General features: G+C 40.8%; 1 protein-coding gene across 7 annotated transcripts in view; it reads right to left on the reverse strand.

Moving 5' to 3' along the window:
• LOC111670347 (inositol polyphosphate-4-phosphatase type I A-like) overlaps window positions 1-24,585 on the reverse strand; it is a 41,760-nt gene that overhangs the window by 3,886 nt on the left and 13,289 nt on the right. For 2 of the 7 annotated variants that reach the window (XM_087179490.1, XM_087179491.1), the window contains exons 3-25: window positions 20,658-20,895; window positions 19,588-19,632; window positions 19,023-19,141; window positions 18,407-18,523; window positions 18,057-18,136; window positions 17,795-17,906; window positions 17,177-17,267; window positions 16,360-16,507; window positions 15,819-15,949; window positions 15,528-15,632; window positions 15,328-15,436; window positions 14,043-14,229; window positions 13,653-13,868; window positions 13,092-13,233; window positions 12,507-12,680; window positions 11,532-11,564; window positions 10,677-10,849; window positions 8,807-8,930; window positions 8,514-8,581; window positions 7,993-8,192; window positions 7,712-7,809; window positions 7,024-7,136; window positions 6,534-6,688 (exon numbers count right to left, since the gene is read on the reverse strand). In XM_087179490.1, the coding sequence (XP_087035616.1) occupies window positions 6,534-6,688; window positions 7,024-7,136; window positions 7,712-7,809; window positions 7,993-8,192; window positions 8,514-8,581; window positions 8,807-8,930; window positions 10,677-10,849; window positions 11,532-11,564; window positions 12,507-12,680; window positions 13,092-13,233; window positions 13,653-13,868; window positions 14,043-14,229; window positions 15,328-15,436; window positions 15,528-15,632; window positions 15,819-15,949; window positions 16,360-16,507; window positions 17,177-17,267; window positions 17,795-17,906; window positions 18,057-18,136; window positions 18,407-18,523; window positions 19,023-19,141; window positions 19,588-19,632; window positions 20,658-20,763 (2,846 nt within the window). In that variant the 5' untranslated portion in view covers window positions 20,764-20,895. Of the gene's footprint in view, window positions 3,688-6,533; window positions 6,689-7,023; window positions 7,137-7,711; window positions 7,810-7,992; window positions 8,193-8,513; window positions 8,582-8,806; window positions 8,931-10,676; window positions 10,850-11,531; window positions 11,565-12,506; window positions 12,681-13,091; window positions 13,234-13,652; window positions 13,869-14,042; window positions 14,230-15,327; window positions 15,437-15,527; window positions 15,633-15,818; window positions 15,950-16,359; window positions 16,508-17,176; window positions 17,268-17,794; window positions 17,907-18,056; window positions 18,137-18,406; window positions 18,524-19,022; window positions 19,142-19,587; window positions 19,633-20,657; window positions 20,896-24,585 lie in introns of all 7 variants that reach the window. The other 5 variants (XM_023427047.2, XM_087179492.1, XM_087179494.1 and 2 more) reach the window with 5 other exon arrangements.

Raw genomic sequence — 24,585 nt, forward strand, 5'->3', positions numbered from 1 at the left:
TAAGCTACACAATATTACCAACAGAGATGTAAATGCTTCTATAACAAAAATCAGCAAATATACATTTCTTCTGACCAATGAATCCTGAAGATAGCCAATATTTCCCCTCCCTCACTTAATACCCGTTTAGGAAAAAAGACATTTCTACCTGGATCATGATACTGCCTTTTTCACTCGTTTCTAGGATACATAAACTTAACAGGGAGTGAACTGGATTCAGACAAATACATCACATGTATTGTGACTGGATCTCTTTGCAAACACAGATCCTACAAACCTGAATTTACCTGATAAAAACCTGACGAAAGCATTTGGCACAAACCTCGACACATTCCTCATTCATTCATCTTACAGCTTAACTACAACAAAGTGAACGAGCCACATTCCCCATCAGATAAAATCAGTTTTTTCACTCTACACATCTCAACTTTAAAGCTAATATTAACTATAATAGCTGCGATGTGTACCGGTTTGTCTTGTGTGTGGTTACAACAACAACTGGATACATGTAAACAGGTACAGATAAATGCTCTAAAGGGTGTAGATACAACTGCACTACACTGCATAATCACACACATTTCCCCTGAATATCCTACAGTCATACATTCCAACATTAGCCAATTAGAAACTGCATCCTAAAACACAAAGATTTCACTTTGTCAATTGGCAAGACAAAGCTAATCTTCACTGCATTGGCATGAAAGCTGAAGAGCAGATGTGGGCCGACTCACTGACTCACTGCATCTGATAAGGTGCCCTGACACGTGATCTCAGGAGACGGAAAGTGTAAAAGCCTTTGCAAATGAACTGAACCCATAAATACCAGCTGAGCCAGGCTCGAACAGTCCAACGGCATCTGATGTGAATAATGTGGAAGCGACCGCAAATCCTGCCTCTTCTAACACAGGAATGGCAATGAAAATGTATGAATGAACAGTTATCGTAGACTTTCATTTGATTCCTTGTTTGTTTTTGGATGTCATTTTGCTGCAGATGCTGCAGTAAAAGATTCCTGATATTGGTTGATTAGACCTCTACACACCTGAGGAGCGCGTCATTGATTACGAGAAGCTTTTTTCTTCCACGATATTGTTCCGCCTGCAGGGTCTCAGGTTCCTGACACACTAAAACTCTAAAGTACAACAGTGCAGACACAGTGTGCAGATGTAAAGCTGAAGGGGGGTATTTGCCTGTTTTCTGCTACAACTTGCTACACAGGAAAATGCACGTACTGCCCTTCAATCACACAGCTCCTTGTCTGTAGGAAATAAGTCATGCATGTTGTCACGGGGCCTCATTCTTGGGGTTTTTGGCCTGCTCATGGTAGGTATGCAAGGCATTTAAAAGGCTTCTTGTTTGCAGCAAAGGAAAATAAATTTTTCATTGAAATGGACCTGGAATAATCATCTTAGTCTGGCTGATGTTTTTATGAGTTCACTTCATTTATCTTTGACTATAAAAACAACATTTTCAGATTCTTTAGTCCTCAATTTATCCACTATTGTCATATAGGGGAAAACTTAATAACTGACCCAGATCTACTGGAAAGTGCACAGGCTGAAGAAGAAGCAAACAACCTCCTTCTGTCTAGAAAAGCAGGAAGACCTTAAGAAATAAAAGGAGCAAACACTGCCTGAAAATATAGATATATTAGCCAAAGTATACTTGCTTAATTTGGCACCAAATAAAAGCTTCTGTTTCCTCCACTTTAGCTTGCAAAGGAAAGTGCAATAACACATGGAAGACAACGATAAACGAACGAGCTAAATGTATTGCACAAATGAAACAAGCCAGCTGTTTGTGCAAAGCTTAAAGTATAAATTAGATATTTTTCCATCATGATAGCTACTATCAACAACAACTCTTTCCTGAAAGCAAACAGTCTGCTTATTTTTTTTATACATATTCACAACTCAGGGGTAATTTCATAAATATACAAACTGTCACTTTGTGTTATAAGGCAGAGCACGCACTGTCACACCGATCATAAAGGGTGGAGCAAAATCTGCCCATTAGAGGGCGCTGTCCTCTACAAATATGAAGATCCACTTAGATTTGATGTAAAGTTTCCTCCTTATTCTTATTCACTCTGAACAGGAACACTGTTATAATCATCCAGACCTTTTTCAGAGTCTGAACATTTTGGTCTTTGTATTTAACAGATGTTTAATACAGCTGTTACTTAGGCCACATTGTTTTATATGTGAGGATCAATCACATGAAATGACTGGGACTATATTCACACTAAGCGGGCTGAATTTTAACACAGCTTTCTGTCTCTCTCTCTCTCTCTCTCACACAGACTTGGCGTTTTCTACAAAAAAACTCTTTTGTGTGGATGGGGGAAAAGTGTGATGTCGTCTATGTTCAGTCATGACTGGGGGTTATATGGCAGTAAAGTTCAGAGGTTTTACTTAAAGTAGAAATAATGTTGTGTAAGAATATTATTATTATCATCATTAAGTAAAAGTACAAAAGTATTATCAGCAAAATGTACTTTTAAGTAAAAGTACTCATTGGGCAAGATGGCTCTTTTCAGGGTGTTATATTACTACAGGCTATATATCATATTATTGTAATATTATTACTGATGCAGCACTTTAATGACACAGCTGGTTGGATCGAGAGACTTCAAACACTGGGGAAGTTTAATCTATGATGCATCATATTTAAGTAATAACCTCATATTTCAGATAAATGTGGAGCAGTAAAATTATAAATTTGCATAAAATGCAAATACTCAAGAAAGTACCTCAAAATTGTACTTGAGTAAATGTACTGTATTATCACCGCTGACAGAAACAGAAACAATATGGGAATCAGACCAACTACATCATTAGTTTGTATTAAAACACAGTATAAGTGGGTATGAGAGCAGGAGGGGGCAGTACAGAGGACTGAGCACATGGAAGTTGTGATGCACAGTTGAAAGAAAAGGAAAAAGATTTGACGATTTTCCAATGAATTCTGCCTTTCAGCGTGGATGAGATCTTTGTAAATACGACCTAAGCACACACAGGCACACACACACACACACACACACACACACACACACACACACACACACACACACACACACACACAAATAAACTGAATCTTTACATTTAGCCAGATTACTGTGGATGTAGTCTCAATGTCAAATCTATGGAAGGTAATCATCATATCTATACTGAGACTTGCCAACCATGATAAGTTTTTCCCAAGCTGGAAAGAGAGAGAGAAAAAAAGAAAAGAAACAACCAAAGAGGGGCGTGGCCCTTGATCGATGGGGCATTAGTTGCGTAAAGCCCTTGGTCAGGGTGGGACAGTGTGTATATACTGTACAGTATTAGTGTGCATGAGTTACACACACACACACACACTCACAGGACAGTGGCACAGTTTCACAAACACCCTCGGAAGTCAGTGTGGGGTTTTCCCACCCCTCCTCATAAATGTTGGACGTGGACGTGCGTTACGTTTTGCACTCAGTCAGTCGCTCCCCGCAGAGAGCTGCTGGTGGCCGTTCAGCTGCAGCGGAGTTTGGCCAGGAAATAGGCCACGCTGAGGAAGATCCACACCACCAGGAGGTTGGGGCTGAGGGCCAGCAGGGGCAGCGAGTACAGGAGGCTGGGGTCCAGCCGGAAGTCACGCACCGGCAGCAAGCCGCTCAGGTTCTTCTGGATCACCCCCTCCCTTGTCCCAATGCTGCCGAGTCACGGGGGTGGGAGGAAGAAGAGGAGGAGGAGGAGAAGGAGAAGGTGTGGAGCAGCAAAAAAGGTTGGAGGAAGGGAAAGGAGGTGGTGGTGGAGAGGTTAGGACAGGCAGAGAGGAGGGAAGGAAGTGTGAGAGGGGAAAAAAAGAAGAGAGTGAGACAGAAACAGAAGAAGAAAAAGTATAAGGAGGATGAGAAAGAAAGAAATAAGAAAGAAAATAAGAGATAGGAAGGAAGAATAGGAGGAGGAAGAGAGGGAGATTTAAGGGGAAGGAGCAGGATGTGTTGCATCAAAGCCAAAATAAACAGATGGCATGCACAGTGGTGAAACGGTAAAAGAAGGAGTGACATGGCCAGAAAATCACAATGAAAGTGAAGAAGTCACAGCAACGTTGAGTTTCCACGGTGTGACAGAAAAAATAATAACAATATTCCAAAGTGATAAAAATCATATTGCGTTCACAACAAATGGAAATGAAATCACAAACCAACCAGAATAAAACAAGCCCAATCATACAAATAGAAACCATGTCACAGGAAACAGGAAGGAAGAGGAAAAAGAGGAAGAGAGAAAAAAGAGAAAAATTAAGAAAGATGTTTGTATCAGAAAAGGAAAGAAGATAAGAAAATACAGCAATGGCTCTCCATGTTTATATACTCTAAGACATGGGGTGGAGGAGTTGGAAGGAAAAATGGTGGGTAAAATTTCTTGGTTTCACTTGTGACAAATGAAAACCAAGAGCGATCTGGAAAAACACCCTTTAAATCCAAGAGATAATAGATGAGAATACGACTTGTTGCAGAAAAGTTACTTTACTGTTTTAAAGGGTGTTTTGACCATTTGCTTTGTTCATTGTCAACTACTTACGGATGAGAAGGAAAAAAGAGGAATGAAGGGGAAATTTGGAGGGAAGGAGTATAATATCTCCAAGCTTTTTCCCAACATGCATCACAGCTTAAAACCATTCCAAACGGAAATAACACAAACTCTAAAAAATAACCAAAGAGCTGTTTTCATGCTCGTCGACTGATGAGGCAGAGGGGAGGAGAAAGGGAGAGATGTGAGGAGAAGAAAAAGGAGGAGGCAGAGGTGAAGATCATTGTGTCATGCGAGTATCTGTGGGGGTGCAACTTTTATTGAGCACAGGTACAGCGAGACAGGTGTGGTAACATCTTTTACATGGACTCAACAGCAAAATATTTACAACATGAAGTCACATAAAACTCCACTTTGAACACACAAATTTTCTCACACAGAAAGTTACAAACACTTGAATATAAACATAAGATTCTGTCGAGTTGTTACTGAGAGTTGCAGGGACTTTTAACGAGGCAATAAAAGCTGTAAATGTCCTGCAGCAGAAAATCACATCTTCAGGAAGCCGTAACATTGTGGATCAATATCAATATCAATAATGCTCTGTTTGGGAATATCCATTGCCTGCACACTTTAACTCATCTGCCACTGTTTCCTATCACTGTTTCCCATCTTATCTAATGTTTGTTGTCTTGTTTTTGCTAGTAATCTCTTTTTCTGGACCACAGATTGTGTTTTGCAAAGCATTCTGGGCAACAAATCTGCAAGAAATGAGTCATTTCCTTTCTTTAATTTCAAATTAAAGGAACCCTATCCAACACTTTCATATATTTGAAAACTTGGACCCGAAAGACAGCCTCTGTCTTACTTTCTTGCTTTTCAAATTTCCTCTTCATTCTGTTTTTACTGACTGTTTCTTATTGTTTTTACTGTTATTGCGCTTCACTTTTTTTCAATTGCTGAACTGAAAATGGCTCTATACCATCAGAGGTGAGAAAGTGAGAGAATATGTTTTGTGATCTGGGTGAACCAACCTTTTAAATTACCTTGAGTGGTAATCAGTGCAGCTAGTTTGCTTCATAAAGAGCAGCATTTTACTAAAGCAGACTTAACCACAATGTAAAGACAAGCTAAATTTTTCTTTATCCCCTTTAAACAGGCGGGGCTCCGACATAATTTGGACATGAGTGAAGGAACGGAAAAAAGAAGGATGAAAGAAAAGAAAAGTTTATGATGATGGTTGGTCAACTGCTTCGCTAAAATAGCCAGCCTGTTAGCAGCTCAGACTCTGAAACAGCGTAGGCTTGCTTTAGACATACAGAGAGAAAAGACAGACAAGACGATGTTGTGAAGACGGATGTACGGACAAAAAAAAGACTCACAGAGAGACGAACCAACAAGCACCCGGTGTACACAATCAAAGGAAGATCCTCTCACTTGAATATCAGTTGGGTAACTCTTCTCTAAGCCCCTGTCACGTTTGAGTCTCCACAAAAATTTGAACTTTTTTTGACGAGAGTCTGGTGGAGTAAAAAGTAACCAACTGAATTCCAGTATATTCAAGTATCTCCTTTGAGATGTACCAGAAACTCCAGTTCAGTTTGTTTAACAGAGGAAGCAGGCAATGGCATGACTTTTCAAATCACACATGGGCAACATGGTCCTTAGTTTCTTTACTGGTTTTAAAGATGTTGATATGTATTCAGCTGAAGCATGTTGAGAACAGATGATTAAAAAAACTATAATCCATGGCTTTATAAGTTGTAAAGAATCAGTAGGTTTATACAGGAGCATGAAGCCCCTTTCCAGAGCAATCTGTTGAATTACTGAGGAGCGCAGTCAATGTTTTATTCTACATCTCCCCGTTCAATATTAATCCCATCTGAATGGAGCCTTATTTGAATAAGAAATCTCAGTATTTCCAGACGTAAAACAATGTTGGCTTCTTTGTTGTTGTTTTTTTTGCCCAGGTATGATTTGTAGTTGTGTGTTTTTCATTCATTCACTGTGAGGGCGTCCTACCTGCGCATACAGTCAAGGGCCTGCGTGAAGACCTGCGGCGCCATGCCGTGTTCGTGCTGCAGGATCAGGCACTGCTCCAGGGTCACAGACATGGCCGTGCGGTCTTTGGCGCTTTTGCAGCTGGTGAAACGAACCCCGTTCAGCCGCCGACAGATCTGAGGTCAGGAGGGAGGAAATGTTTTGAGTTATGGATGAATAGGGATAATATAATAATATTTTTGGGTGTTTTTACATTGGTTTAATATGATTAACATCTGATTTATAGTGATACAATCAACAGACTTAGTGACATTAAAATACCAATCCAGTGTGTTTGGACTGTGATGTGAGTTTTTCCAAAAGCTATTCCAATAACTCATGATTTGTTTTAAGTTTTAAGATAACCTATGTCATCATTAACCATAGATGTTTTTCAGCTGTTTTACGAAAAATGGGATTCTTAGATTCAACACTGGATTAAATTCTGTCTCGTATTAGCATGAAACTTCACCTCGGCCGCTTGCCACAGGATGTCCACATTCTTGTTTTTCCTGGCGTGGACGTTCTGCCCTAGAAACCTCAGCAGCTCAGGAAGGCAGGTCTGAGAACGAGACCTCGGGAGGCCTGAGGGGTTGGAGGGGGTACATGGGAAATGTGGATGAAGAAATGGATGGATGGTGGAGGAAATAACAGAGATAACAAAGAGAGGAATACAGGAATGAAAACAGCTATAGCGTATAAAACAATGACAGGACTTGTTGGTAGCCATTTTCTTGCTGTTGTTGTGGTTGTAGCTGGTTGAGTTGGAGCTGTAGGTTTATTTTCTATATACAGCTACATAGTTTTATCCAGTGGATCCCAACACTGGGGGTCAGGCGCCTCTGAAAGGTCACAAAATAAATCTGAGGAGTCGTGAGATGATGAATGTGAGAGGAAAGAAGAAAAAACAAATCTGTTTTCATTTCTTAGTCTTTGGACTGAATCACTGCAGTTTTGTCAAATATCAGATAAACTGATCTGTTTGTTTAAAAATAAAAAATATCTTATATATACAGTGTTTCAGGAAATGTGGTTCGTTTCCACCATCTAAAAGACCTAAAATATGAATATAGAAATTTTGCCATGGCACTAACTGGAGGACAAATGTAGTTACTTGCTCTGTTGTCATTACTGCTGAACAGTAACACTGTAGCACTTACAGTCTTCAGGCAGGACTTCTTTGAACTGTTCGTAGTATGAATTGAGCCTGGACAGACTCTCCAAGTTTATGTTCTCCTGCAGGGATGTGTCTCCAAACCTGAGCAACAAAAAGAAACAAGTTTTTCTTAGATAAAAATGAACAATTGACTGAAATCATTCTTCCATAAAATCTGTTATTGATCTGCTCACTTATTGACCTGAGGCTCCAATAAAACGCCTGTGTGACTGTCTCTCAAACGTCGCTTCAGTAAATCTATCTTTTCCTCTCCTACTCACTCACTTCTCAGCCAGCGTCTGCTGCTCGTTGATGCCGACGTTGAAGTGCACCGGCTGAACCCTCAGCAGCATGCCGCTCTGGATCTCTCGCGGTAAAGCGTCAAACATGGTTCCCGGCAGCGGGATGCGGACGTTGAAGCCATCGCGGTTCCCAGTGATGATGGGCAACATGTCGGGCGCCGAGCTGCCGGTGGCCTGTGTCACCTTAAAGTGGGGTGAAGTATATGCACATGTCAGTATTTCCAGACGTCAAGCAAGAATAACTGTATATACTGAAAACCAAACACACAACAAATAAAAATACAGATGTGTTTGATCATAAAAGCTGACAAAAGTGGAATTAAGAGTTTCTGCTTCCTAAATACACAGTACATATTTACTGGAAAACAGGGCTGCAACAGTTCATGATTCACATGGTTACTTTCTCTATGAATTGTTGTTTATAATATAAAAAAATATGGAAATGTTCCTTTAAATCTCATTGAAAATGAGGGGTAACAAAAGGATAAAGGTTTAGATGTTTACCTTAAAGGTGACATTACGCAGATCCATGATGCCGACGCTCATGTCCTCCAACATGGCCAGCTCCTCTCCTAAAACACACATGTTTATACTGGTTAAGAGGAATAATCCATCACCCACAATCAGTGTTTCTGCAGGGTTTACAAAATTAAATGTAAGACTTGTAATACCTTTTTTTAAGAGCTGCAGATACCCTGACAATTGATAAGGATCTAATAAACATGAGGTGATACTGACTGTGTTTGTTTGGACGAACCTGTGTGTGTGTGTGTGTGTGTGTGTGTGTGTGTGTGTACCGTAGGTGCTGAGCAGGGACTCAAACTGAGCCAGCAGGCCGATGGTGTAGAGCTGTCGGAGGAATCCGTTGTCACGGAGACAGTTCCTCAGTTTGATAATGAAGCCACAGATGAGAGCTGTGAGCTGCAACATACACACACAAACACACATCAGCATTAACACAACAACATTAACACGAGCTCACAACAAGGGTTAAGCTGCTTGTTATTCTCTGCAGGTGTTTATTAGATCTGATTCAGATTCATCATCAGCACTGAGTTTCTGCTGGTTCTCCGACACCTTCTTACACCAGTAAGTGTAAATTTAACACCTGCTTCACAGAGTATGAAGAGTAATCAGTAGAAATGATTCAGTGTGGAATCATTTATTATTATATAATAATCCTCACATTTTTTGGGGGGCTGCAACTAATAATTATTTTAATTACTGATCAAACTGCAGATTATTTTCTTGCTCAATCGCTTTTTGAAACTGTTTATACTGTTTATTACTTACCATTTAATTCTGTTTTGACAGCTGCTGTTATATGTCATCCTTTTCCTTCTTTACCATAAAATCAGGTTGACTAAAACTACTTTGCTGTAGTCTTGACTGTCCATTAATATGATGGAGCCCTGTTCTTCCGATATGATGTCATAATGTCATGATGTCATGTGCTTACACAAGCGGCAGTGTTTCATCTGCATAATGCACGATAATTCGACTAAACATATGCTTTTATATTTAGACACAGTAAAGCTTGAACGCAGATGAGATTATGTAAGTGGATGCATGTTGTTGGTTTCTGTGCATCCATGTGTAAAGGAAATCCTGTGCAGCTGAGAGTGTGACTATGTTATCGACTTTTATGTAACTGGCTGAGAAGATAAATGATCAACTGCTGATTCCGTGTCATTACTGAGTACAGATACAGTGTGAGATGATCAGACACTGTATAAACCCACTTATCAAGGCCAAAGAATCCAGGTATGTGAGGAGTATTGTGTTTTACATGACTGACAACGAAAAATCCTCATTTTTGTGAAGGAATATTTGGTATTCATGCTGGAAAAATGACTCTTGGCGACTTTTTTGATTACTGAGCTAAACATTTCAGCTCTAATTCTGACAGGTCTGAGTGTAAAAACTCAGTTCAAGATGGACTTTGACTAAATTTACATATAAGCCATTTTTTTGTTTGTGTATTTGGTTGAATGTGATAATTTTTCTTCCTCTTCTCACCGTTCACTTCTACATACGTCGATGCGATGCTGAAGTTTAGCTTGATTCGATTAAACGTGTCTGACACTCGTGCTCTGCCGTAAACTGAGTCTGTGGAGATCCCATGTCCAAAATATCTAGAAGGAACCGGCCGAGTAAATACGACTTCTATTGTAGCTGATAAGAATGCCTGCCAAAACTACAAAATAAAATGCTATAAAAGTAACAAGTTGTAAAAAAAAAAAGAAAAGAATCCACTACCTCCGGGCACACATCCTCTTTTTAACTTGTCTCTCAGGTTTGTGCCGGCAGCTCAGGAGAGTAGGAGTGTGTAGGTCTGAAGGTGAAGAAATCCCTTCTCTGTTTCACTTTCTTCTATTTTTTTCTTTCCTTGCCCTCACTTTCTACACAAGTGTTTAACAGATATATAAATACTGCACAGCCACTGAACGCTGGACCTTTGTGCTCCTCATGTTTGCAATATTTACAGATTTATTAACTTTTTATTGACTCCCTTCGCTGTGAGTCATTCGAGGATAAGCGCATTAGCTAAAAGCTGAAAATATACATTTATGTAAATGCTGATGTAAATGTGTGTGGGTGAGTGTGAGAGACAGTGTGTGTGAGTAAATGTCACGTCACTTAGTGTGTTGGCGTGTGAGTGCTGACCGTCTGGCAGAAGACGACGTCGCGGCGGTACTGCAGCGACAGGTCCATGGCTATCGTCGGGGCGCTGTCCTGCATCAGCAAGAAGACCATGGACTTTTTGGCCTTGTCGCTCATCATGGTGACGCACTCTGTGAGCGTGGTGAGGAGGGGGTACAACGCCTCGCTCCACTCACCTGAGAAACACAAATGCAGACTTATAAAGTGCAGGTAAAGACATTAGATTACCAACACACAAGTGAACACGATAAACCTCGACATTAGCTCAGTTAATGTGATATTAATGCTGTTAAAAGTGAATCTATTTGTTAGATTTTAGACTTGTTCAGACAGAAACAGAAAACAGATGGAACAGAGAAGCAACAGGGAAAGCAGAAGCGCTGAGAGACACCAAAGTTTCTTTAGAGGCTAACACAGAAAAGAAAACACGATTTTATCCTCCAGCTGTCATAATTTGAATATAACGAGCTACCACCTCTAACAAACCATTAGGAAAAGAAGAAATGAAACACTGAAGATTCCCTGGGGGGAAATCACAGTAGAATCAAATCCAAAACCAAAAGTAACTAATAATAAATAAAGTCACTTTATTAAACTATTAAGTCCCAGCCCACAATCTACAATGCTCCCTGCAACTGTAGTTCTTTGAGTTTTCCCACAGAAAATCATGTAATTTCATCCTCTTGTACTTCTAAGTTGAAGAAACCTGACTCAGATCTAAAATGTTCAACTACCCACTTCACTATTTGGTAAACAGGCTTTAATCTCTGCCCACATCCCTTATTTTGCTTCTGAACCAGAGTCGTGGAGAGTTGGGGGAAGAGGGAGAGAAGCATGGGCAGAGGAGGCAGCTCTTACCTGGGTACGCCTCCTCAGCACCGGGGCTTCCATCTGGAAGAGGGGATGGAGGTGCAACATGCATGATTAGCGAGCGCTGCAAGCCACACCGGGCAGCAGAGACACACACAGAAAACACTGTAGACCAGGGTCAAACATCTGTTCCAAAAATCATTCATATTAAAACTTAAAGCAAGTTTTTCTTATTGATCAAAATAAAGGTGCAGTGGTGACCTCTGCTTTGATTTCTTCAGCAGTTGAGGGATGTTTTTCTGTCACTGCTCTGAAGCTATCTAACTGGTTTCACTTGCTCAACCCTGAGATGCAGGATGTGGGTTCAAGATTTCCTGCTGAGGAAAACATAGCACCGGGGTCTTTGTCATCTCGTTGCCTACACACGTCTATTTTTTCCCGCAGCACAGTCAGCCAGCGGTGACGGCTACAGACTGCAGGGTGAAGCTGAGGCATGTTCAGTGTGGAGAGACTCAAAATACAAGAAAGTGAAGCTAATTCAAATTTAAGAAGGTATGCACCATTTTGAAAAAAAAGATATTTGACCATGGTCCAGTACAACATATACAGTAAGCACAGATTCTAAGATCCAGCTGCTGGTTGACGGGCTGGCTGCGTTAGCCCTGAAGCAGTACACCAATTTTTCTGCTAATAGCTACAGTAACGCTGCAACACTGTGGACTTCAGACGGACCAAAAAGACAACAACAAAGACATTACAGATCTTCTCACAACAGGTAATGATGAGCGATGTCAGCGCAGCTGCCTTGATTTTGTTAAAGAATACTATCAGATGAGGAGGTGAAGGAAAAGTCAGTTTATGATAGGATTTGAAACTGAGAGTCTCAACGGATGAATTTCACCAGTAAGACAAACATCACATCTCTGCTGGTCAATAACCAATAAGTTTCCCCAACTGCAAAGAATGATGCAACAAAAAGAAAAAGTGGCAACAGAAGAAGAAACAGAAGAAAAATAAACGTACAGGATTCTTGTTCAGGGCTGCGAGGACGTGCAGAGGAGAGGGCGGACAGAGAGGGAGAGGATGGTGGTGGTGATGGTGATCGTGGAGGTGATGATGATGATGATGATGGCAATGATGGAGATTCCTGTGACATACTTCCTGGGTTGATCCAGAAAGCTCGTCTCTTTTCTTCACCTTTTCACAGCCGCACACAGCAGTGTTGTTACTCTACACGTTTAACCATCATTTATGTTGCAGGAACAAAATGATCAGATTTTGCTGTGCATAAGGTTTAATTATCTATATATATACTTTTTTTCTTTCAAAAAACGTTTGATTTCCAGTGCTATAGTTTTTCACTGGGAAAAAGAAATTTTGTTCAGATATTATAATTTATTATAATTTTTAGCCACTAAATAATTTTTGTTTTCAGTGATAAGTGGTTCAACAGAAATTAAATAACAATTTGAAACAAACCAGCAGGAAGCAAAATGAAATTAAAAGTTAATTCAGAAGATTTTCACTTTAAAGGTTAAAAAGTCTCATTACTGCTGTAAAAAAGTCAAATGAATAAAAATAGCTTTTTGTGTGAGTTGCGTCTGTTACCTTTCTTAGTGCCGCTGCCCTGCAGGTCACTCTGGGCGCTGTCCTGACTGGCATCGCTGGGTCTCCTCTCTTTCTGAAGCAGTTTGTCAACACGCTCGATGATGCACTCCAGAGACTTATCCACATTTACCCAAACCTTCTCCTGGAGGAGAAAAGAGTGAGAGACAATCTACTCAATTTTGTGTTTTGTCTGTGTGGATGTTAAAATTTATTTGACACAATAAAAACTAGGGCAAAATAAAAGAAAAAGAAATTGGAGAAATATCAGCAGGGGAACAGATTTACACAGGAGGTGAGAAATGATGCACAACAGATGAGATGAATCACATCAGTGTGCAAATGAGGGAGCACGCCACAATTTTGCCTAAGAAACATTTATGTAATTTCTGCAAATGTCGACTTCATTACATATCTACAAACACTGGTCTTCACCTTTGTGGACACTGAAAGTTCATCCTTATTATGTCACATTTACAATACAAAAAAAAAACACAAGGAACACAAGCATCAAACATGTTCCTTTCAGCTCGTTTTTGGTTCATTCCTGACTAATTAACGCACCCACTCCTCTTCGTGCCAGTCTGCGTGCAGCGAGGAACGGCTGTTGCGACCGCTCCACTTGGCTAGCAGCGTGTCCTGGTCGTTACGGAGGACTACTTGTTCTGAGTCGGCGGAAGGAGACGATTTGGAGGCGATGTACTCGGGCCGTGCTGCGTTCAGGGCCTGAATAGCTGAAGCCAGCAGCTTACAGTCGCACACCGTCACCAACTGACGAGTCTGTGAGGGAGAGAGGAAGGTATCAGTGAGTTGTTGTGTCTGATAAGAAAATATATCATAGATTTGAATCAGATCAGTAATGTTATGCCTTAATGTCCACAGTGGTTGTTGCACTGAGATTAAAGATGACTAGAACTCACAGTCTTCCCTTTCTGTTCTGTTTCAGTCGCTCACCTTATCAGCCAGAATAGCGAGCGTCCTCTCCAGTCCGCTGGCCGATCGGTCCTTGGCGGCTCGGGAAAGCCTCTCGGCGTAGTAGCTGACCTGAGTCTTCAGCGTGTTGATGTGGGAGATGATCTCTTTGGCTCGGACGATATCTTGGGGTATGTAGACGATGGACTGCGAGCTGGAGAGGGCGCTGCTGCAGAAAGCAAAGACACAAGGTCTTAGCAGCTTGTCTGTATGCGACTGGATGCTGATGACATTCTTATACCATCAAAATGTAAAAGGCTGTCTGTTCTGTCTTGTAGCCTCCATCTAAGGTCTATTTCTAAAGATGTGCTGATTTATTTAATTGAAATACTACTTTGTTCATTTAACAGACATAAACATAGCATTTGCATGCACATGCTTTTTTCTTGACAATGGTCTTAACTGGTCTTAAGAAAAGTGCTACAGGTAAACACAAGACAACATGAAACTTACATCAATAAAAAGAGCTGGAGGTGATACCACTCACTTTAGAAATTCAGATACAGCTTTTAAGAATTTTTTTAATATCAGCTTTACAATTTTCCATGCATAAATACGTGTTTACTATAATAACAATGCCTGAATTTACAAAATGAGTGGTATTTTTCAAACGTGTATTGTGCTATTAAATATCTGGGTTTCACACATAAGTGTGCTTGGTTTAAGACAACATACATTTTAGTTACTTCCAAACACAACAATGTTAATACCAATGCATCATGTGTCATTATGTGGCGCTGCAAACCGCAGTCATGTCTCCGGTGTGTACAAATCACATTCATTCCCCCTAAGCCCACTCACCTGTTCGTCTGCAATGCGCTTAAAACTTTGAGTTGCACATGTAATTTTTTTGGCGGTGGCACAAAGCAGTGAGAGGCAAACAGTGTACAAATGAATGAAAACAAGCAAAGCAGTGCAACAACTCACCATCCCTCCTCAAATACGCTGATCAAAAAAGTAACAAAAACAAAATTAAGAGGGAGCCATAAAATTTAACTGCAGATTTAAGGTAGAAATTGATGAAACAATGTATTCATTTTCTGTAAAAATCAAAGTGGGTCAAATGTTCACGCAAAATAACTTCATTTGGATCAAATGAATCACCTGTTTGAACTATTTAAAACAATATAAGTCAATGATGAATGAAGCAAAGAATAAAATTCAAGACAAGAGCAGATATCATTGTGACTGAGGGGAAAACATGCAAATGCTTTTTTAAAATTGTTCTCTTTTTTTTGGTAAATTTTTTTGTCCCCTCTGAACTTACTGTTTCTTTGCCTCCTCAAACTTCTGGATGAGTTTCCTCAGACCGCTGTTTTTAAAACCCTGGCAGTGAGCAGCTGGAGCCCCAATTGTTACCACATCATACGTGTGTTCTGGAGAGGAAACACAGACAGACAGAACCAGAGGTGTTTAGAAGAAATGACCTGAGAAGTGAGAGTGTGCTGGTGTCTATGTGTTTCTCACCAAACCCCAGCTCATCCTGCACCCTCATCCTCTGAACGTGTAGGTTGGTTGGCATGAACTCCAGCTTCCGCTCTGCCTTCAGGTTACTGGCTTTGAATGATGGACCTGGCGTGGAGTGGGCAGAGAGAGAGAGAGAGAGAGAGAGAGCGAGAGAGAGAGAGAGAGGGAAAAGAATGGGGAAGAAGGGAATAATTGTGTGTGACAAAAAGAACAGGAATCTTAGTTGTAACTTACTCTAAAAGTCACGACAAGACGCCACTTAGAAAGAGGGAACCTCTGTAGGACACTAACCTCTGTAGTCATTGAGGTCAGACAGTGTTTCCTGGTATGTGAGTATTATGGTCTGGTACTGAGAGACAATCTGTCGCCGCAGATTCTCCCAGCAGGGGGATAACTCTCCCAACTCCTCCAGCTCACAGACCCTTGGAGATGGAGAAAGAGTTGTTAAGAAAAAGCGGGAGATACATGAAGTACTTCACCTGTCTGCAGATGCTTTTCAAATTATTAGTCTTTTTTAAATCAAATTTTCAAGCAAAAATTACAGATTTTTTGTTCCAGATTCTCGGGTGCGAAGTTTTATTTATCTTAAGTGATAGTAAACTGATTTTCTGATAAACTGATGATCTGCAGATTAATCAAGAATGAAAATAATAACTAGTTGCAGCCATATTTGAAAATAACTTTTTCTGAATCTAGTCCCTTATATTGAGCAGACACTCATAATCATTTAAGAACTAATAAGTTTTGAATTATGTTTAAAACTGGCAAACACTCTGGCACCTCTGTTTTTAATTTTCCTAAATGAAGCTGAACGTTAGATCTGTGTTTGTACCTGGCTGCGTCCTCCTCCAGAAGCAGTTTGACGAACTGTCTGGGAATGTTTAGCGACAGGACGCTCTCGGCCATCTGCTCCAGCACCCGAAGGTGGTTCCCATCAGTCGTGGGGAAGCGGTACATCCTTGACATCGTGCCTCCAAACACTGAAGCCACAGAAAATTCAATTAGCCTGGATTAGATTGTTATAGATTAGATCAGAGTGTTTGTCTGAGCATGTCTGTGCCCTGTGTGTCGTCCATTCCTGCCACAGTTTTAAATTAGATTGTTCTGAGCTTATTTTCTGCCTTCTCTGATCATACAAATGTTACTGTCCCCTCTCTGACGTTCCATGTGTTATTTCTGGATCTGCAATCTAGCCCTGAGGTAAACAGATACCTCCCACTCCATGGTGGCAATCAATATATTTCTACTCGGTAATAAGATTCACAGTCTGATGTATCGGTAAACATGGAGCCATGTGGGCAAGAGAGACAGAGAAAACAAAGAGGACGATGACAGGGGTATGGATCAAAGAGAGAAAAGGTCAAATTCAGTTTTTCAAATGATAATTAATTAATCAATATTATGCCCAAACTACATTTTATTCCCTCACTGCTTGGAAAGTGTGCGTTATTCCATGAAATGATGAATATTTATGTCCGTATCTACTTCATTTACGTTATCTTAGCTATGTATCCAAATGTTCACCAAAACCTAATCAACTGCCTCCACTAAACTGCATTTACATCTACTGTTCTTATCATTTTCAGGAACTTTAAAAACAGACAAAAGGTAACAAAATAAAAGTAACCATAAGCTCAGTGTTGTCGTACCTGAGCGCAGCAGGGTGTCTTTGCATAGCGAGGCGTACTTGATCCGGACTCCCATCGACTCTGTGAGGCTCTCATCAACAGGCAGCACTGTCTGCAGGACACACACATAAAGTGATGTTACACAGAGAGTCACTCTAGTTGGCAACAACCACCTCCATCTATCTGTCCACTCTCAAACCCACACTCACCCACACCACGCTCCAACCACACTGATGGAGCTCCTACACAGACCAAAATCCACTGAGATAAACAATTTTACTGCCATGTGCACGGCTGTGTGACATGTTTATTATGACATAAAGCAGATTTAAATTATACAGCAGTATACGTAGACACAGGAAGCCCCGGAGACACAGAGGAAACACATATTTCATCTGCATCAGCTGACTGAAATCTAACTCACTTCTAAAAAATAATGAAATAAGCATCATCCAGCCTGATCGTCCCTTTAAAAACACGTGGTCATGAATGAATCCTAATCTTTTATTGTAAATATCCAATTTAATTTAGCCATTGTTGTTTAACTGGGGCAGCAAACTTGATATTGAGGGAAATGTTTCTGTTTGAAAAGCAGATATACAGATCTAATCAACTTCTCATGTGCTCCCAGCCTCTTACCCGGCCATTGATGCTGTCTGGCAGACGGCCACCCGGCATCCTCTGATCTGCCCTGTCCTCCATCTGCCACGCTGCTATGGTGACGTTCCCCACCCGCTCGTTCTCTGCTGATCTGTCCATTGAAATGAATTTCACAGGATTTTTTCATATAAATGTATGAGGGCCGCAACTAACAATTATATTATTATCAGAAGTGTGTGTGTGTGTGTGTGTGTGTGTGTGTGTGTGTGTGTGTGTGTGTGTGTGTGTGTGTGTGTGTTACCTCAGTTCCAGCTGTAATCTGTGGCTCCTCTCCTGCAACAACTCCTTCACAGGAAAAAGTGCTGAGCCCAACATGTACATCTGGACACACAGAGACAGACAAGCGTTTATACCGGTGTTCTTCTTCTTCCCCTGGTCTTAACTGGCGTGAACTGAACAGACCAAAAGCCAAACGTCTGTCTTTGTTGAAGTTACAGTAACTGGAATCACCAAAAAGCAAACTTTTCCATCTTAGCTCAGAAGGACAAAGATACTTGGTAGCGCAATAAAAGCCCTGAAGAACATAAGACTGTATATCCTTTCCACTGTAAAACATTAAATATGAATGAGCTGCTGTGGTGTCAGTCGTACCGTGCCCTGCGAGCGGTCCTTGACGTCATAGACGGCCAGTTTGACCTGGGTCTGCTGGTTGATGTTGGACTCCTGGAAGAAGGCAATGCTGCTGAGGAAGATGGGGTTACTGGTGCCCTGTGGACAGAGGCAGTCACACAATGAAGCATTATCACTTCCTGACATGACCAGTTTATATATAACTTTGTATTTAAAACACTTCACAAGATGGTTTATGCTTAGCTTATACAATTTTTTGTTACAGTAGCTAATGTCTGTTTCTGGAACTGTGACAAGTATCAAATTTAAAAAGTAAAGTACAATATATAAGGGGTCAGAGGTGTGTGCTTGGACATCAATTGGCAAAAACTCAAAAACTAAAAGTGTGTGTACAGTTCATCTTATTCATGTCTCCCTCGTCCTCCACCTTCTAAACTAACAATATGGGTGAGGGAGGTGAGGGTGGAGGCCAACACTCCTCTGCAGGTCCACCACAGACTCTGTGGCCGCTCAGTCACACCTACCTTTGATCAGATCCCTCTCAAAATGAAACATTTATGGAAGCTAAAGACGCACTCGCTGCTATTTGAGTGTGAAATTAAGACAGAGGATCGACTGGGAGTAGAAGGAGTCTGACCTCTATGACTTCAGTCTGGGCGTGTTTGGTCCAGAAGGCCTGTGGTGGAGTCGTGCAACTCACTGCTACAAAGCTGTTGGGTTTTCGATCCAAAGCAGGAGTCACCAGGTCTGTGCAGGCTGGACGGGAAAAAACACACACACACACACACACACACGCACAGACAGTTTTTCAGTCAATATTAAAAGAGCCCAGAGGCATGCAAGTAGGTTATTTGAAACCAATTCTGGTTCTTGTTTCACAAACTGTTTTGCTTGATCGCTCAAACTGAAACAAAGACAGGTTGACAGACTTAATAGTTATACTGACTGGACAATCATAATCTTGCCAGAGCTGAAAGATTGGTTGATTAATTCATTAGTTGATTGACAGAAAAATAATTTTATCGTTTTCAGTTATTTCCAAGTAAAATTAATGAAAAAGAAAAAGAAAAATGATCCGAAACTAGCTGCTAAAATGTGAGGATTTGCAGCTTTTCTCACATATTCACATAATCATAATTATCACATAGTCACATATTTATAATCATCAGCTTCAGCATCAGCTAAAAGCTTCTGTTACTCACCCACGCTGAACTCCAGCACAGGCTCATCTGGGTCCTGACTATTTCCTGCAAAAAACAATCAACAAGAAGCCTAAACCTTAGGTTTCAATACACAGTGCATGGAGCTTCAAGTAATTGTAACATCGCCTGGTTCTCAGTGTGACATGTTGACAGATGAAGAGGAGCCCTCAGGCCTCATTGTGGCAGCTTCAGGACAACTGCATGCAAGTTTAACACACTGAGTGTGTGTGTGTGTGTGTGTGTGTGTGTGTGTGTGTGTGTGTGTGTGTGTGTGTGTGTGTGTGATTTTAGTCTTAGTGGTGCTGCAAGATGCCCACATTACTGGCAGGCTGTGGTTAAACTGGGCTCCTGTCATCTGTCAAATTATTGAATTAAATTCAAAGTATGTTTTTATTTTTGTGCGGATACTCTCACAGTGACACAGGGAACAGATTTGTTAAGGTCATACAGCACCTCTTAAATATAAAAACACACAACAAAAAATGATCAAAAACGAGGATAAAATAAACAAACCACTAAGTATTAAGACACAAAACATGATATTCACATACAAAGAAAGAAAGAAGGAAGAAAACAAACAAGCAAGTACGGAAAAAGAAATCACAGAAAATTAGTCTACTCTGATATTCAATCAAAAGGTTAATTTTTTAAGCAAAATATGTCTGAAATTCTCCGGTTTTATCTTCTCAAATTTGAAGATTTGCTGCTTTTTTCAGTTTTATATCATTTTGAAATAAAAGTGCTTGAGTTTAGAAAAATGAGATGGACATTTGTCGCTGTTTTCTGAATGTTTACAGGACAAATGACTCATGAAAATTGCTGTTAGCTGTTAGTAATCATGATTTTTTTACTTAAAATTCCGCTTGGATCACTTCAAAATATTAAGCCTGATATTCAAGTACTGTTTCTATAATTTATATTTTATAACTTCTAGGTTTCCTATCAGTTTCATGAGGATGTTGAAATCTTGTTTTTGCCTTAGATTAAGTTGTTTATAATGAAGTTGCACAAGAGTTTATCTGTAATTTCCAACAGGTCCTGTTTTACTTTTCATCAAAAACTTCCCTCACCTGCGAGCGCCAGGCCGATCATCTCATTGGACAGCTCGAACGTGTTGGCCCGGTACACCGACCACGGCCTCTGTGTCCGGGAGCCTCGCTCTCTGCCCCCCGCCATGCCTGTCCGGGAAGAGCGGGCGACGGCAGGAGGCCTGAACACACACCCTCACGCACGCAGTCACACACTCCCATGTGATGTGCCCCTCTTTCTGCGCCGATCCACAGCTGCTCCAGAAAGCAGTTCACCTCTCTGAATGGAAGGAGACGGGAGGACAGAGAAGAAAAAGAGATTTCAGTTTTATAATTAGGTATTCACAAGTTACAGCCGACAAAGATGTGGGTTTTTGGGTTTATATCTATTACTTTAGTGGCATTAAAGTATTACCCATCATACAGTTCTGCCATGAATCAACATATGGTACATTATCACGCTGTTGTTGTTGAAGAAAGAGGAAATCTCCCAGCTCAAATGGAAACTAGATAAAGAAAAGAAAACTTGTGGTTTTAACCACATGCATGACTTTCAGTTCGTGGTGCCAATGTGCCATGTGCACACCTCCAAGAGCAGAGAGGAGGGGAGAAGAGAACAGAAATCAGGAACAACATGTAGAAAGTAAAAAACAAACACAAGGCAGAGAGAGAGAGAGAGAGAGAGAGAGAGAGAGAGAGAGCGAGAGAGAGAAGACAGAGAGTCAGTGAGCACAGCTTGTAACATCTCTTAAGATCAAACTGTTAAGTACCAAAAGAAAATTTCAAGGTCTAGTGATGCAGCCTTTTAACCAGTTTTCCACCTACACATTCAACAGCATATGTTCATATAACTCCTCCTCACTGCTCCTACTTTTTCCACAGTTTATAACTTATTTTACATCTTATTCCTGAGCTCACATTACCCACTTAAATCTGATCTAATTTCACTGATGAGGAAACTCTGTGGACAAACAAAGGAATATCCAGCTAAACACTTTATTGTGAGGAAATATGAATGAAATGAGAGTGATTCAGTGTTTGTGCACTTCAGAGTTCATTCTCTAATGACATTACATTAAGGAAAATCTATTGGAGGATGCAGAGAGGAGTGGGTGAGCGTTCCTCGTGCTCACAACAGTCATGAATTAAGGCTTCAATCACTCCATTAGCAGGTGAGAGAGCAGAAACACACTCTTCTGCCTTTTCTATCATAACATTTATGACTCCCTGCTGACCTCTCTCAAAGGAGATGGAAAAAAAGATGAGGAAAGTGACTTAAAGACAGCAAGATGGGTAGATAGAGTTACATTTATGACTTATATTAATATCTCTATATACTGCATATTTATAGATGGGAAGAGAGAGAGAGAAATGGAGAGGCAAGTGTCTTAGCATGCGACTGAGCATCATCAGTCAGTCTCCTGAGTCTCTGACTGCTTTCAGCATCAGCTCCTGTGTTTTGGTGGGAGCGCATGTAAGTGTGTTCATCTATTTGTAGGTATACACTCATTTTATAAGGTAGTTCAATGATGACAGGGTTTTAGTTGACACTGTTCTAGAGAAGTGTTGATTCACCTATGTGGTCGTTGTGGAGGGAGCAGGTTGTGTATTGTGTTAAAGTAACAGGTGTATACATTATTTTGTCCTCCCCATTCACACCAATATAGTTCAACAGCACCGCAAACTGCAGCCTCTAAATTTATCATACGCTTGAATCAACACTAGAATCTATTGCAAGGCTGTTGTATTAGATAACATTATTCTTAGTGTGGTGGACCTAATGAACTGGGTATATGGGTACATCTGTATATGTGCATCTGTGGTATGGTTGCTTGCTTCAGGAAGTTGTTTATTTGCATATGTGTGTGTGTGTGTTTCAATCCACATTTGCATTTAATGTGCCTTCTCATGCTCGCTAGAAGAGCAACTCTCACCATATGTTGATGTTGCTAAGAGACTGTAGGTTTTCTCATGAGGTCCGCTGCAGTTTGTGTATTTCTTTTCCTTTGTTATTTTCTTAACATCCATCCCTCTCTCCTTCAGTGTCTCTCCTCCATCCTTTCACCTAAGGTTTATAATCTGGCTCGTCTACTGTTGTGCTCCCCAAATCTACTAGTCTTTTTTTGCTCTATTTCCTCCGCCCCTCCAGATCGTTTGGGATTCGTTTCCCTGGAGGTTTCGGCCTGTCCCACTCTTTCAGTCTCTCCTGCTTTCGTTGCCTCTGTCCCATTTTGTTAAAGAGCAATTAGCCTATTTGCAGCAAAGCAGCAAGCACAAGGGACAGCGGCAGGCTGAAATGGAGAAGCACCGTGGTCTAGTTAGACAATACACAGATGGAGATCTCTACGGTCTATTTTGGTAGAATTGTGCTCTATTTACTGCAGAAAAATGTGTTTCACAGATTCAGGTTTAGGTCAAAGTTAGAGTAAACACATGTCACATTTAATTCTCACTAACAGACAAACAGAGATGATAAAGCCACACATTTCTTCTAGTATATGTAATTTATGGAATATTATACTATTCATCTAAGAAATGCTAACTCTAAGCTCAGTGTAAAAATGATCTTTTACAAATGGGCCCACGGAGTGATCTCATTTTAACTGTGGTTCTGGGTTAATAGTTGGCGGCCTACTTCCTCATATCTGGTCCAGCACTGATCTCCTGGCAGTGCTGGATATGCCCCACTTTGGTCAACTCAGAAACATGTGCCCTACATCTGTCACAGCAAACATCTGGAGCACTACCTGGAATCCTTTCTGGAAGGAGGAGAATCTATGTGCATTTGAATTTGGCCTTTACTGTACATCTTCATGGTGCTGGTGTTTCTGCAGGTCCGCATTTGTCTTTTGCCTTCATGTCCAACCTGTGACATAAAATTTTAAGTGGTAAAATCTCTCCCTAAGTTTCAAGTATTTTCGGGGCTTTTCTTGGATATTGCGCAGGGACGTGACATGAAACAAGTGGACAGAGAGAGGGGGACATGTTCATATCTAGACTTGAAGTGGGATCTTTATTAATACACGGTCTACGTCTTAAACCCCTTTTCCACCAGGACGCCCTGGAGTTGAAGCCTTTTAAATATTTTCATGGAAGAAAGAATATCGCAACAAGAGTCTACATATCAAAGAAATATATCATTTTAAGTGTTTCAACTGGAGGAAGTTTCCCAAGAAACTTTTGAACGAGTCCATGAACAGACTTGAGTCCTCTCCAGAGTTCGCCATGATGACAGATAAAATAACTGCTGTCGTAGTAATAAATCCTGTCTGCGAGTGTTACAATGAAGCTGTTTCAACCCAGGCTTGTTCTGACTCACCACTTGAACTCAGGGGAACTTAGAGAGACTCAAACTTCTGCAAACACTCAACTTTCTGTAGCACCTAATTCCTGTCATTCCTCCAAACAGAGAGGGAAGATTTAGACTTCAGATTTTTGGGGTTATACATATAAAACTTTCACAGGAGAAAAGACTAAAATTAGTACAGGAGAAAGAAAAGTAGAGGACGAATCATCATGGGAGGATGAATAAGTAACAGAGAAAAATGTTAAGACTGGTCAACACAGATAAATATTGGTTGAGCAGGACACATACCTGCCCCGTCTGTGGGGGAGCATAGAGCCGTCTCTGCAGTTATTCAATATTAATGTATAAACATCAGGTCTGGCTGCGGGGAGTGAGGCGAAGACAAGCACACGTGTGCTGGGGCGAATACTGCTATTTCATAAAGAGAGCAGGCATACACTTTCCCACACACACGCACGCACGCACGCACACGCACACACACACACACACACACACACACACACAGTCATCAGCCTGTGGGGGCTTTTAGCTGAGCTGCATGAGTGTTGTGCTGATGAGCAGAGACACAAGCAAGTAAACAGAAAAGAGTTGTGTATGAAAAGTCATAGATGTGTGTGTGTGCATGTGTTTGTGTGTTTAACCTTTCCTTGAACCTGCCTTGTG

The sequence above is a fragment of the Seriola lalandi genome, unplaced genomic scaffold, assembly GCF_002814215.2.
Source record: "Seriola lalandi dorsalis isolate HSWRI2012SDOR001 ecotype SW California unplaced genomic scaffold, Sedor1 jcf7180002054850, whole genome shotgun sequence".
Taxonomy (NCBI): domain Eukaryota; kingdom Metazoa; phylum Chordata; class Actinopteri; order Carangiformes; family Carangidae; genus Seriola; species Seriola lalandi.